This window comes from Helianthus annuus, chromosome 1 (assembly GCF_002127325.2).
Source record: "Helianthus annuus cultivar XRQ/B chromosome 1, HanXRQr2.0-SUNRISE, whole genome shotgun sequence".
Classification (NCBI taxonomy): domain Eukaryota; kingdom Viridiplantae; phylum Streptophyta; class Magnoliopsida; order Asterales; family Asteraceae; genus Helianthus; species Helianthus annuus.
Window position 1 is genome coordinate 141,668,702 of NC_035433.2, and position 12,139 is coordinate 141,680,840.

Consider the following 12,139-nt stretch of genomic DNA (forward strand, 5'->3'; position numbering starts at 1 on the left):
AGTGTCCATGCATGAGAATGAGTTTCATTTTCCTTCCCAGTATAAGTCAGACGTGAAGCCTAGTAGAAGTAAACATTTATAAAATGTAATACTGAGAAAAACAAACTTGTTTTATATTAATCGCGAATTTCGCAGGTAGGAAATTTTACTTTATATTCATTGAACTATGTCAAAAACGTGTTTTATAAATGTTTTGGATTGAAGGTTGTAGTCATTAGGGTTGCGAAGAAAAACTGATTTATAATTGTTTCAAATTGAAAGTTGTAGTTATTAATTAGGGTTGCGAGTATGGTCAGAAACTTTGGGCAAGAACCGGAGGCAGAAACTTGCCTCACTGAATGACCCACGACACAAAAAAAAAAAAACTTTTATTTATTATAACAGATTATTAGAACTTTATTAATGTTGGGTCTCTTCTTTATTATAACACTTAACATGTACCAAAAACTAAAAAACTATCATGAATTCTCCAAGGCTTTAACATCACCACCATCACCAACCTTTGAAACACACAAACACGATATATTTTGATATGCACAATCACATTAGATTTCAATATTGGCTTACGAATAACATAAAATATCAACTCCTAGCCTATAAAACAGCTAACAAACACGATTTCTTAGGAGAGGTTGGAAGGAAAAGAATCGGATAACATGCAAATTTTATGTTTGTTGCTGAAAGGGCATGTGGTGGAAGGACGACGCAGAGCCGCATAAGATGAGTACCACACAGTGGCTTAACACAAACATATAATATCTACTGGCATAGAGATAAACTTTGTTATGAAATCACTTTTCAATTTAAACGTGTAAAAATGATACTGAAATAAAAAATTATTGATAAGTGAGTACATGAAAATCACAAATTCCTAAATACTTCTTTATAAACTACATTTGTGGTTTTATTAGTACGTTTGCCGTCGTTGTCCAAATGGTGTCACAACATATAGTATTCCCTTGCTTTTGTTTGACCAATGCCTTCTAGTCAATCTTTGCATCCAGAACTTGGCCCACTTCTTGAAGCAAAGTTATCTTCCTTTTTTTTGACAAGCCAACGAAATCCTGTTAAAACAAAAAATATTTTCAAAACACCTATTTTAATAAATAAAAATTATCTATTTTGGTAATAAAATACCTATTTTGGTAAATATTTTCAAATCATCCATTTTAATAAATACTTTTTTCCCCACAACACCCTTTTGGAAATCACCCATTTAAATAAATATTTTTTTTTCACAACACCCTTTTGTAAAATATATAGTAAACGAATTTTATTTACATTGAAGGTATACTAAATTTGTTTTTTAATTACTCCATTTGAATTCCAATATTTTGTACCTCATGCCCAATGTAGTTCCATATTTCAGAAGTGTGACCCAAAACAAACAAAACAATTTTGACCTGCCATATGAAGTCAAAGTCATTAACTACCTAAGTCAACATCAACTAATTAAAGATAATAAAGAAGAGGGAATTACCACAAATGCTGTTGAAGTCTGTTTTTAAGCAGTTGACCATTAGTAAGTCTGACCATACGGCCACGGGTCAACGCTTGGAACTCAATAATTGCACGCATGCATCTCAAAGTAACAACAGCCTGTCTACTAACCAAGTGGCCACGAACTAAAGCTTGAAGCCTTATGATACCCTTGAGAGTAGGACTGTTCATTTTTATCCAAAACCCAACCCGAATTCAAAGCCACCCGAACCCGAATTAGGGAATATCCGAAAAACCCGAACCCGACCAACCCGAACTTTAAATGGTTCGGTTATCGGGTCACTTTTTCCCTACCAAAACCCCGAACAACCCGACCCGAAAACCCGAAACCCGACAAAAAACCTGAACATTTATTGTTTTTTTCTTATAGAAGTGTTTTGGTTTGGAGTCTTTTATATATGAAACATTAAGTTTTGGGACTTTTAAATATTATAATAGCATATTGTCAAATAGAGTTTGAACTTTGATGATATTTTTAAAGTAGCAATATGAATTTTATGATATCTTGTAAAAAAAACTTAAATTTTTCATTTTACATCGAAACCCGAAAACCGAACAACCCGACCCGAACTAACCCAAACCCGAATAACGCAAAACCGACTAACCATCCTAGGTTCAATGACTGAAGTTGGCTACAGTTGTATCCGATTGCCAGCACACACAATCAAGCATCCGTGATTAACTCAAATCTAGACGTGGCAAATTAACGCAGGTCAAAGCAAGGTTGGTAACGGGTCAAAACACGCAATTTTTGCACGAGCTAACACAGGTCAGTTTGGATTTGAGTGACCCAACCCGCTTTTTGTCCAAAAATATTTATATTTTTATAAATTTTCCGTTCCTATTGAATATTATTTCAATACTAACTTATCATCGTTCCTTTAGGAACGAAAGGGAACGATACTACAAAAACATACAAAATCACATCAAGTGTAAACCAAATATATCAAGAAACATAACTTTAGCTTTTATTTATGAAGATTTAATTCTCTCTAAGCTCTGATTCGACCCGAATACCTAAATCACATCAAGTGTAAACCAAATATTTTTATTTCTGTTTAAAAAAAACAAATAAATTTACCTATTTTTATTCCTCGACAACCTGGCAGTTCTCCGGTCTCCGCTTTTGGGGCGGGGGTGCTTGATCGCTTGGCTTTCCTTTTCCTCTAATGATTAAAAAACAAACAACCATTAAAGTGTCATTGGTATAAACTTATTTTTGACCAAGTAAGTCAAACCATCAATAAACTCTGTGTAGTTTAATGGGACCATGACCATGTCAATGCCAGCGTTAATTCCAGCTAATATGGAATATATGTAATTAGCATGTGGAGGATCAGTGATCGAGTCAATGCCTTGCCAATCTGATATCACAAATCCCTGAGAAAAAAAAGAAAAGTTAAAAGTTCATCTGAACTATTCAGTTTTTTTCCCTTCTATGCCAGTTAAGTTATATCTGAAATTAAACTGAAAAAGAGAATATGTACTTTGAATTTGAGTTTGTTTTTGAGGTAGCCAGTAACAAGCTTACGGTTAGCGTGCATTTTAACCCCGCTCCAGCTAGAATATGAAGTCATAATGGTAGCCACTCCTTTAATGACTGAATCATTGTATGCTGGCATGTGTATACCGAACATTTTTTTACTGCTTATCATCGTGTTGCCGGTATTTTCTCCTAGATGAGTTTCTCCATCACCTACATAGTGCTTAGCACAGGCTGCAATTTTTTGTCTGTAAAATAAGAAAAAAAATTCAATGGATGTCAGATCAAATTAGATATTTTCAATCTTATAAAGGTCAATGATATGCAGCACATAATATCACTTACTGTCCACTAACAAAACGGGCACCCTTTTCGGAATCATCAGTGATCTCTCCTTGTAAACTTGATATGATTTTAGTCATTAATCTTACAATTTCAGGATCTTCGCTGTAGCTTTCGTAACAACGACCCCATCTCGGATCTCCACAAACCTGTTTAAGTGCAATTTATGATTTACTTAAATATTATATTAACTGAAATTCGTTAATATTGATCAACTTACTGCAATACAAGGTGCAAAAGTATATTGTATGCCATTTGCTCTAACTTCAAGTGCTGTAGCAGCCCCAATCTTCTTAATTAGTAAAGGATCTCTATTGAATTGTTCACATAGACCAATCAAGTTTAGTGCATCACAGGGTTGTGCTACACATACATATCTATATACTATATGTACTTGCCTGGTAACTCCAAGACCAGAATTATGAAGAAAGATTGTTGCTCCATAGGCAGCACTATGTCCATGAACAGCATCAATCCCATCAATATAAGGTATCCCTAAACGTGTAGATAATGCGCCATTTTGGAAATCGTTGACCATGTTGACCCATGTCTTTGGGGTTGCATGTTTAGATGGGGTACTTCCTCCTCCACTTAACACGCTCCCTAATCAAAAGACATATGATCATTAAAAGGAACCAATAAACCTGTAAAAAGTGTAGATATGGATTGTTTAAACTATGTATAAAAGTTAAGAATGAGTATGTTTATTGATGAATAATAAGTTGACAAGTCAAACACAGGGGGTGTTTGGGATTCCTTCTCAATAAGAACTTATTGACTTATATAAGTCATAAGTGAGAAGTTAGAAATTCTAACTTCTCAAAAATAACTTCTCAACACACAAAATCTTCTTAAATAAGTTAATCCAAATACTATAAAAACAACTTATTAACTTTTATAAGTCAATAAGTTATAAGTTACTCCAAAATAAGCTAACCCAAACACCCACACAAGCTAAATTTATATCCTCTTGAATATTGATTCAAGCTAAATTTAACAAACCTTGTCACCAAATAGTTAAAAAAGTACCTGTGCATAAGCCACCATAGAAGTGTTGTAAGCTACCATTTCACACTTAACCATGGAAATACCAACCAACTGAAACACATCCTCCTGTGATAACAACAATAACCTAAAAACATCAATAAATCCTTCGAATCTTATCAATTTTCATTTACTTAATTAACAACAACTGATACGAGATACGGTATTTCTACAAACCTGGCTAGATTTCGAATTGATGACCGCATAAAATAGAACCTGTCCATTTGAGTTTGTTGCAAAGACATCTGAAATTTCATCACCTAAAACGCCATCACCTAATTTAGATCATAAGCATATATCAGTTCTACTCCCTTTCAAATGTTGTAATTATAAGAAATAGTTTAGAGAATGAATTTAAGCAAGAATACCTTCCACAACACAATATAGCAAGTAATCAATTCCAATTTCAGATGTATTTCAATAAAAAAACAAAATGAATTTAGAGAAAAATGATTAAAACCCTATCCCCAAATTCAACACTATGATGACCGACCATCAAGCCCTTTGTTTTGACACATTAGTGTTAAGAGAATAACACTGACCTTGTACCACCATATGATTCTTGGTCAGAATCATCACCGTCTCGTCTCGTCTGATACCATATGCGTCCCTCTATCCCCGGATCTGGTGGGTCGCCGTTACACATTCCCTTTTATCAGTTTGCTTGACTTACACATCAGATTGATCAAGAATTGATGGATTAAAGTTTGTTTTTAATGATCCTAAACAAACCTGCAGCAATTGATAACTCAACATAGGACAAGAAATATATATTTCTTCTATATATTAGCATCATATCAATTGTTCGATTTAAACCTTCAAACAAATGCTGAATCTGAAAAAAAATGAAGAAACATTGGTATCTAAAATCTATGAAATCTTAAAAATCAAAACGAAAACAAAGTGTTAGAACAACGATTAACGAAGAAAAACGAAGAAAGAAGAAGAAGCACCTGTGTTGATATCTAGGGTTTGTAAAACGTGGCGGTGACAGACAAAAAACGCGATGGTGGCGATTAGAGATGGAAGATGGTGGTGGCAAGAGACTTGGATTATGAAATTTAGGGTTATTTAGTTGCTTATATACCCGGGTCAAAACACGGGTATAGATATCCAGTGCGGGATCCGTATAGAAAATATCACTTTTTCTCACATTTTCTCGCCAAAACACCTAAATGGTTGCACCAGGAGATGACACGTGTCCCAAACCTTATTCATTTATTATATATATAGATTGGAAAGATATGTAATGTCTTTTTTTTTTGGGGGGGGGGGGGGGTAAAGAAAAGATATGTAATGTCAAAGTCATCTACAAGAAAATCTCTTAACAGAGGTTTGTATTCGTATGGCTAGGATTTACAATTCAGAAAGTGTAGCGGTACAGCTTGTTGTTCATCTACCTTTTATTTTGATGTAATTTCACAAATTTTTCATTGAAATAGAAGTATGATATTACTTTACTTTAAAGTCGATATTGTAATCTTTTGCACAATTACATGACAAGTTATAGTTAACTAGGAACAAAACACGCGCGCGGATACATCACAAACATCGAATGGATTAGTTTAAACTTTATGTGATGTGTTAATCATATGAAAACATGTGTTTCGATGTAACTTATTGAACTCAATGCAACCTATATAATCATTGCGATTAGATCAAAACATAAAAAAATCAAATTTATACAGTACAATTATAACGTATTATATATGGCCCGAGTCAACATAGAAAATGTAACGGTTATAACGGAAATGTTGACACGTATAATCAAAAGAGATTAATTGGTGCTTTAAAAAAAGGAAAAAAAGAAACCGCAATTTGACTCCACTTGGATCGAAACAAAATTTACAAAACATTCATAAAAATCACGAAAACATATTATATTTGACCTGACTTGTTTCCCAAAAAGTTTACGTCGAATCATACACCAACTCGAATTTATACCGAAACGTACATAAAAATATGTACGTAAAATTTGTTTTTTAAACGAAAACATATTATATTTAACCAGACTCGTTTCCATAAAAAGTTTACGTCGAAACGTAGAGCAAATCGAATTTATATCGACACGTACATAAAAATATACACATAAAAAATTAGTTTTTTTTTTATGTAAAGGAAATATAGTTGTAATTTCGAAACAAATTATTGTAGAAAACTTAATAGGTTAAATACTTTAGTAAAAAATCGTGCCAAGTAGCACTAATGCCACAGCAGTGCCAACGACCACCAACATCAGAAAAGCTCGTAAAAATAAAATAAATAAAAAAGAAAAAAATAATACATAACGAAAAACATAAGTAAAATCGTTGAACCACACACGCCCGTTGCAGCGTGCTAATACGGAAAAAATTAGACATAAATGTAAAATGTAGAAAAGAATAACTAAGTCGATCCAGGACCCGCGTGTTGCGATGAACTTGTCAAACAAAAAAAATAGACGTGATGCGACTGTCTATCAAGTGGGAAAACAGACGAAAAACGTTGAATCCTACACGCACGTTGTGGAGTGTTGACTCGAAAAACTTATAACAAAACTTAAAACGAAAAAACTTGCGAAAGATGAAAAGTATGGGGTACCAAAGTTGAAAATAAAATAGCGTTGGGGGTTATATTGCAAAAGATGAAAAGCTTTTTGTTAAAAGTAAAAAGTGAAAGGGGTTAAAATGCAAAAGATTAAAATCTTTGGGTTAAAAGTGAAAAATACAATTTTTTTTTAAAAACTCTCAATACCAATACCAAAGTTACAACCACATAAAGCATAAATGTCTTGCTAATTTATAGTTTTGAAATATGTTTTGTGTTTTTTTTAATATGTGTTTTTTGTGTTTTTTTTTCTTTGTAAGCTTAAGGATTTTAATTTACTAAACTTAGGTTGATATGCTTTTTCATATAAATAAAAAGTGTTTTTGTTAGGTTAAGGGGTGTGGGGATCATAGTTGGGACATAATTCGTTACATAGGAACATGAATGGAAGGCTATATCACCCTCTTCCGTAATCCATCATGGTTTGCATGGATTAAATCATGGCAACCATGGTCCTCCTTTCCATTTTCAAGTAATTATTTCATTTTTATTTAGACAAAAATAAATTAAAATAAATAAAGGGATAGTGGTTTGGGTCATAACCACACTCTTAGGGTAGTGGTTTTGAATTATGAATTAGAGATAGGTGACATGACTTTGACCACACCCTATAGCCTTATATCAAGAAAGAATTACAATTATTTTTAATGTATGTATCAATTATATTCATGAAATTTTATTACAAGATCACGTTTTTTATTTCACCTTTATGAGCCCAATGATCATACCATGCAAGGCATATACTACTGGATGTCGTATAGGATAAATGGTGTAGCTGGATTATGGGCGTTCTTAAATCGGCTAGATCTTCTGTCTTGGTTAACGGGGCTCCCACATTCCAATTTAAATGCGAAAAGGGTATGAGGCAAGGTAACCCTCTTTCTCTGTTTCTTTTTTTGGTTGTTATGGAAGCTCTTTCTTGTATGATTTCTTTAGCTAAGGAAGCCGGGATTATTAAGGGGATTTCCACGGATAATAACGGACCGGTTATTACTCATCTCTTATACGCGGACGATGCCATAGTGGTGGGGGAGTGGTCCAAAGAGGAAGTGGTGAATGTGGTGAGAATACTTCGGTGTTTTTTCCTTTGCTCAGGGTTAAAAATAAACATTGAAAAATCTAATCTTTACGGAATTGGTGTGGACTTGGAGGAAACGGGGGTTTTGGCTAATGAGGTTGGATGTAAACCGGACGTCCCTCCTTTTAAGTATCTTGGTCTTAAAGTGGGTGCAAATATGAATAGGATTTCTAATTGGCAACCGGTTTACGACACTTTCAGAAATCGGTTGGCCAAGTGGAAGTCTAACACTTTGTCGATTGGAGGAAGAGTGGTCTTGATTAGAGCGGTTATGGAAAGTTTACCGACCTATTATTTCTCGTTGTATAAAACACATAAAAAGGTGATAAACTGTCACACCCCCAAAATACCACATGCGGAAACACCGCGGGACGTGTGACGTACCAGGATCCAAGCCACCAATCACATTGAACTACGCATAATATTTAAATAAAACATTCCATTCATTTCAAAATATAAATCCAAGTCATAAGTTTAAACCAAAATAATTGTTCGGCGGAAGCATATAGTAAACTGTTAATCAACGGTTTCAATTCAAATGTTCAAAACCAATATAACTAGTATCCAAGAGTCTCGATCCATGACAACTCCAGCACTCCCAGATAGCAAGCCCAAAACGATGAACCTAACGACCTGCAAGCATGTAGACAAGTGTGTCAGACGACGCTGGTGAGTTCAAAGTTTGTTAACACGTTTTAGTTACCAGATATGAATATAAAACGATTCAATGATTTGATGTTGTAATAACTCGTTTACCGCTGATGGCTTAAAGTTGTTTTGCCCAAACCCCATTGCCTCTATCAAAGCAATGGTCAAGACTGGGATCATTAGTTCACTCCCGACCTCCCCGGTGCGGTGTGAGGTTGCCAAACCTAAATAGCGCTATTAACTAATACCCTGTTGCCTCCCCGGCAACAATCGGTAGATGGGACTTGATTAATAGATACACGAGTATTAACAAACATCCCAATAACCCAGCATTCCTCCCCGGAACGTTTACCCGATGTCCCTCCCCGGGACGCATGCTTGGAAAAAGAGCAGTGAACTCACCTTGTTTTGCTCGGTTTGTTTAGTTACTTGTTCACAGTTTATCAATCAAGCCTATGGTATTCACGTATACAAAATCAGTTTATGTTCGCATGGTACCGTATAAGTTTATAGTCACAGTGTGCATTTAGAATCACAATCTCTAAATAACACACAACAACTATTCAAGCCTATGCAAAACCATACTGCACATATATGATCATAACGACTCATAACAGTTACTTGTGCCATCCATTAAAGTTAATTCCATGTTTCTCAGTCTTTACTAGCATCATCAACAGACAGTGACACAGTTATCCATTATGTTACATGCTCAAAACTACAGTCTGTTGTGCCCTACTTGATGTGTGCTAAACAGACTATGAAAATTAACTATATTAGACTCTCTAAACTAGACACGACAAAGCTTTAAATTCTAGACTCGACCTAAACCACACAGTCGGCAAGTGTACCGATCAATGTAGTATAACCTAGGAAGTCCGGATATCGAACCACAGGACTCTATGTATCACGCAAATTAGACTCTAACAAACACAGACATACACGACTAAACTTGTTTTAATTGTTTAGGGGGGGGGGTTACGGAAAATCTAGGAAATCTATATTAAACTACTAAATTAAACTAGAATTAAACTAATACGAATTAAGACTGAGGACCTTTCTTATATGAGAACGAGACCACCTAGACAAGAATCCTGGATTGTTTTTAAGAGATTACCGATTAAGTTAAGTGCACGAGTTATGGAACCGGGATCTTAAAGTGCTAAACCTATTAAAAACCATCGAGGCCCCTCGACCCTTCTCAAGGAGAAAGCTGTGGAACTAGCTAGGCCGTTAATCCTACAGGTTATTAGACGCCTTTCCAGTTGTCTAATTATTGTGTAAGTACCCTAATATTGACCTACTCTTTCCCAATCCTAGATCTAGGGTAGTTTGAAGTAATCAGTTTGACTCGATAGACTAATAAAACCGACAGGTAAACCAAGACATGACCTTTTCCAAGGACTATCTAAAGCAATTCACCAGGTAAGACCTACCAATAGCCCCTCACTTTCCAGGTATTAGGACTAGTAGAACACTAAGAATTAGCAAATTATTACCAGTTACTTCTAGGGGTTATTGCGCAATTTCACCCTAAAGAGTGAAGGTTTTCTAACGTGATATAGACACTCACCGAAACCCTAAACCCTAATATGACTCCACGTTGTGATATAGACCGTCACTAAGAATCATATGAAGTAAATAATAACAATAAACCAACTCAAAGCATGCATACACATCAAACCATTAAATCAAACCTCTTACAAAACACAATTAATCCATAATAATCATGCAAATAACATAAACGGTAAAAACTTTATTTTAATCCATTCATCAAGTCTAGGTGGTTAATAAATTTAGCCGAGCATGTTAAAATATGAAAACAAATCAAATATGTCTAAATACGAATTCATCATAACAAGTTTCGTAAGAAAAGTCAAGAACAAAGAACTAGAAAACCCAATTAGATCTTCAAGTCTTCTTCCCCGAACTTGTACCGATGGCTAGGCTTCAAAATCTCCGAAAAGGCTCCAAGAATGCTCAACAATTGCACCAAGAAGTCCTCCAATCGAAATTAGGGTTTTTTCCAAGTTTAAGATGATTATATATGACTTTCCATAACAAACCCTTACAAAATTCGTAATAATTGCCAGCCACAGGCTTCTGGCTGGGCGCCACAAGATCAGGGACTGGGTGGTGGGGTGCCACCTTGTTTTTCTTTCTCTTGTAACATCTCCAGTCTCTCGCCGGGTGCCAGAAACTTCTCACGGGGTGCCAGAGAGTGATTTTTCAGCTTTTTAACTCTATTTCAACTCCCCGACCTTTCCAACATGCTTCAAGACTTGACACTTCAATATTTTGGCTCATTCCACTCGGTTTCTCGCATATTTAAACATCAAGACCTGCGAAACACGATTTGATCAATAGTATGCATGTTCTAACGAAAAACAAAACTAAATAGAACGAAAACTATACAAACTGTACACGAATAAAAGATGTATTTTGCAATACATCAAACATCCCCACACTTACTCTTTTTCGTCCTCAAAAAAGAATTATGCAACGGAATCAAAGACAAATAATCACTCGGGTCAAAAGCATAGGTATACTTAATTAAAACCAAGGCTTGCGTTAGCCGCGATTGCGAATATACTTGTCCCCTTAAACCCGAATCCAATCCTAAACTCTTATCATGTGAATTTAATTTAAGTGCGGTCAGTCTACCTAGGGTCTCACGCTAGAATCTACAGACCATCTAATCCCGCCTAAAGCTTATAGGACTAAAGGAACGATCACTAGACCAATTCCCAACCGTCTTATATCAAAACCAAGAGAGTTTACAATCAAATTTTTTTTTCTTTTTCCATTTTTTTCACTTTTTTTTTCTTTCATGAGCGTAGACGATGCTTTCCCTAACCAAGAGGCAATCCGGCTGTAGAGTCGCTATCCCCAACCACAGATTACTTAGGCTTCGGTACTTTTTTTCTTTTCTTTGCACGATCGATTTCACACACCCTAGCGGTAATCTTGCTGTAGAGTCGCTATCCCCAGCTCAGACTGCATAGGAATGCACTACTTTCATTTAGTTTCTAGCTCACTTTTTTTTTCGCATGATTACAAACTCTAACGGTTTTAACTTATAACGGTGCCCCTTATACTCTTATTGGCAGTTTTGATATCCCATATTTCCCAGGCGAAAACCCACTTGCAGACCGACAATTAAGGTATATTAACTCAAAGGGACTTAAAACCAAACCCGGGCCTATCCACATGTCCCTAACTAGACGCAAGCTCGATTTATTTTACTCTCTTATTATTATTATTCGAACCCGAGCAAAAATTTATCTTTTCTATCATTTTCCATTTAAAAATGCAAACTTCTTTTATTTCAAAGGACATTTTCTGGTTTTTCAATTTTTTTGGATTTTTCAATCTTTTAATTTTTTTGTATTTTTAATAATTAAGACTCGATTATTTACATGTATCCCATCCCCACACTTAGAGATTGCATTGTCCCT

General features: G+C 35.1%; 1 protein-coding gene across 8 annotated transcripts; it reads right to left on the reverse strand.

Moving 5' to 3' along the window:
- Positions 1-779: 779 nt before the first annotated feature.
- LOC110882146 (beta-glucosidase BoGH3B) lies at positions 780-5,446 on the reverse strand. 8 transcript variants are annotated; one of them, XM_035975772.1, is made up of 14 exons: positions 5,323-5,446; positions 5,102-5,204; positions 4,912-5,018; positions 4,547-4,644; positions 4,355-4,438; positions 3,724-3,928; positions 3,546-3,636; positions 3,329-3,474; positions 2,988-3,231; positions 2,739-2,880; positions 2,582-2,666; positions 1,481-1,663; positions 1,341-1,403; positions 780-1,064 (listed from the first exon to the last, which is right to left on the reverse strand). In XM_035975772.1, exons 6-14 carry the CDS (start codon positions 3,861-3,863, stop codon positions 1,031-1,033), a joined length of 1,128 nt encoding a protein of 375 aa, XP_035831665.1. In that variant the 5' UTR covers positions 3,864-3,928; positions 4,355-4,438; positions 4,547-4,644; positions 4,912-5,018; positions 5,102-5,204; positions 5,323-5,446; the 3' UTR covers positions 780-1,030. The 8 variants fall into 8 exon arrangements, with proteins under 8 accessions (XP_035831665.1, XP_035831660.1, XP_035831669.1 ...); XM_035975767.1 differs by having other exon boundaries at positions 4,912-5,101; positions 5,186-5,204; positions 5,323-5,430; XM_035975776.1 differs by having other exon boundaries at positions 3,546-3,598; positions 4,912-5,204.
- Between the last annotated feature and the right edge of the window lie 6,693 nt (positions 5,447-12,139).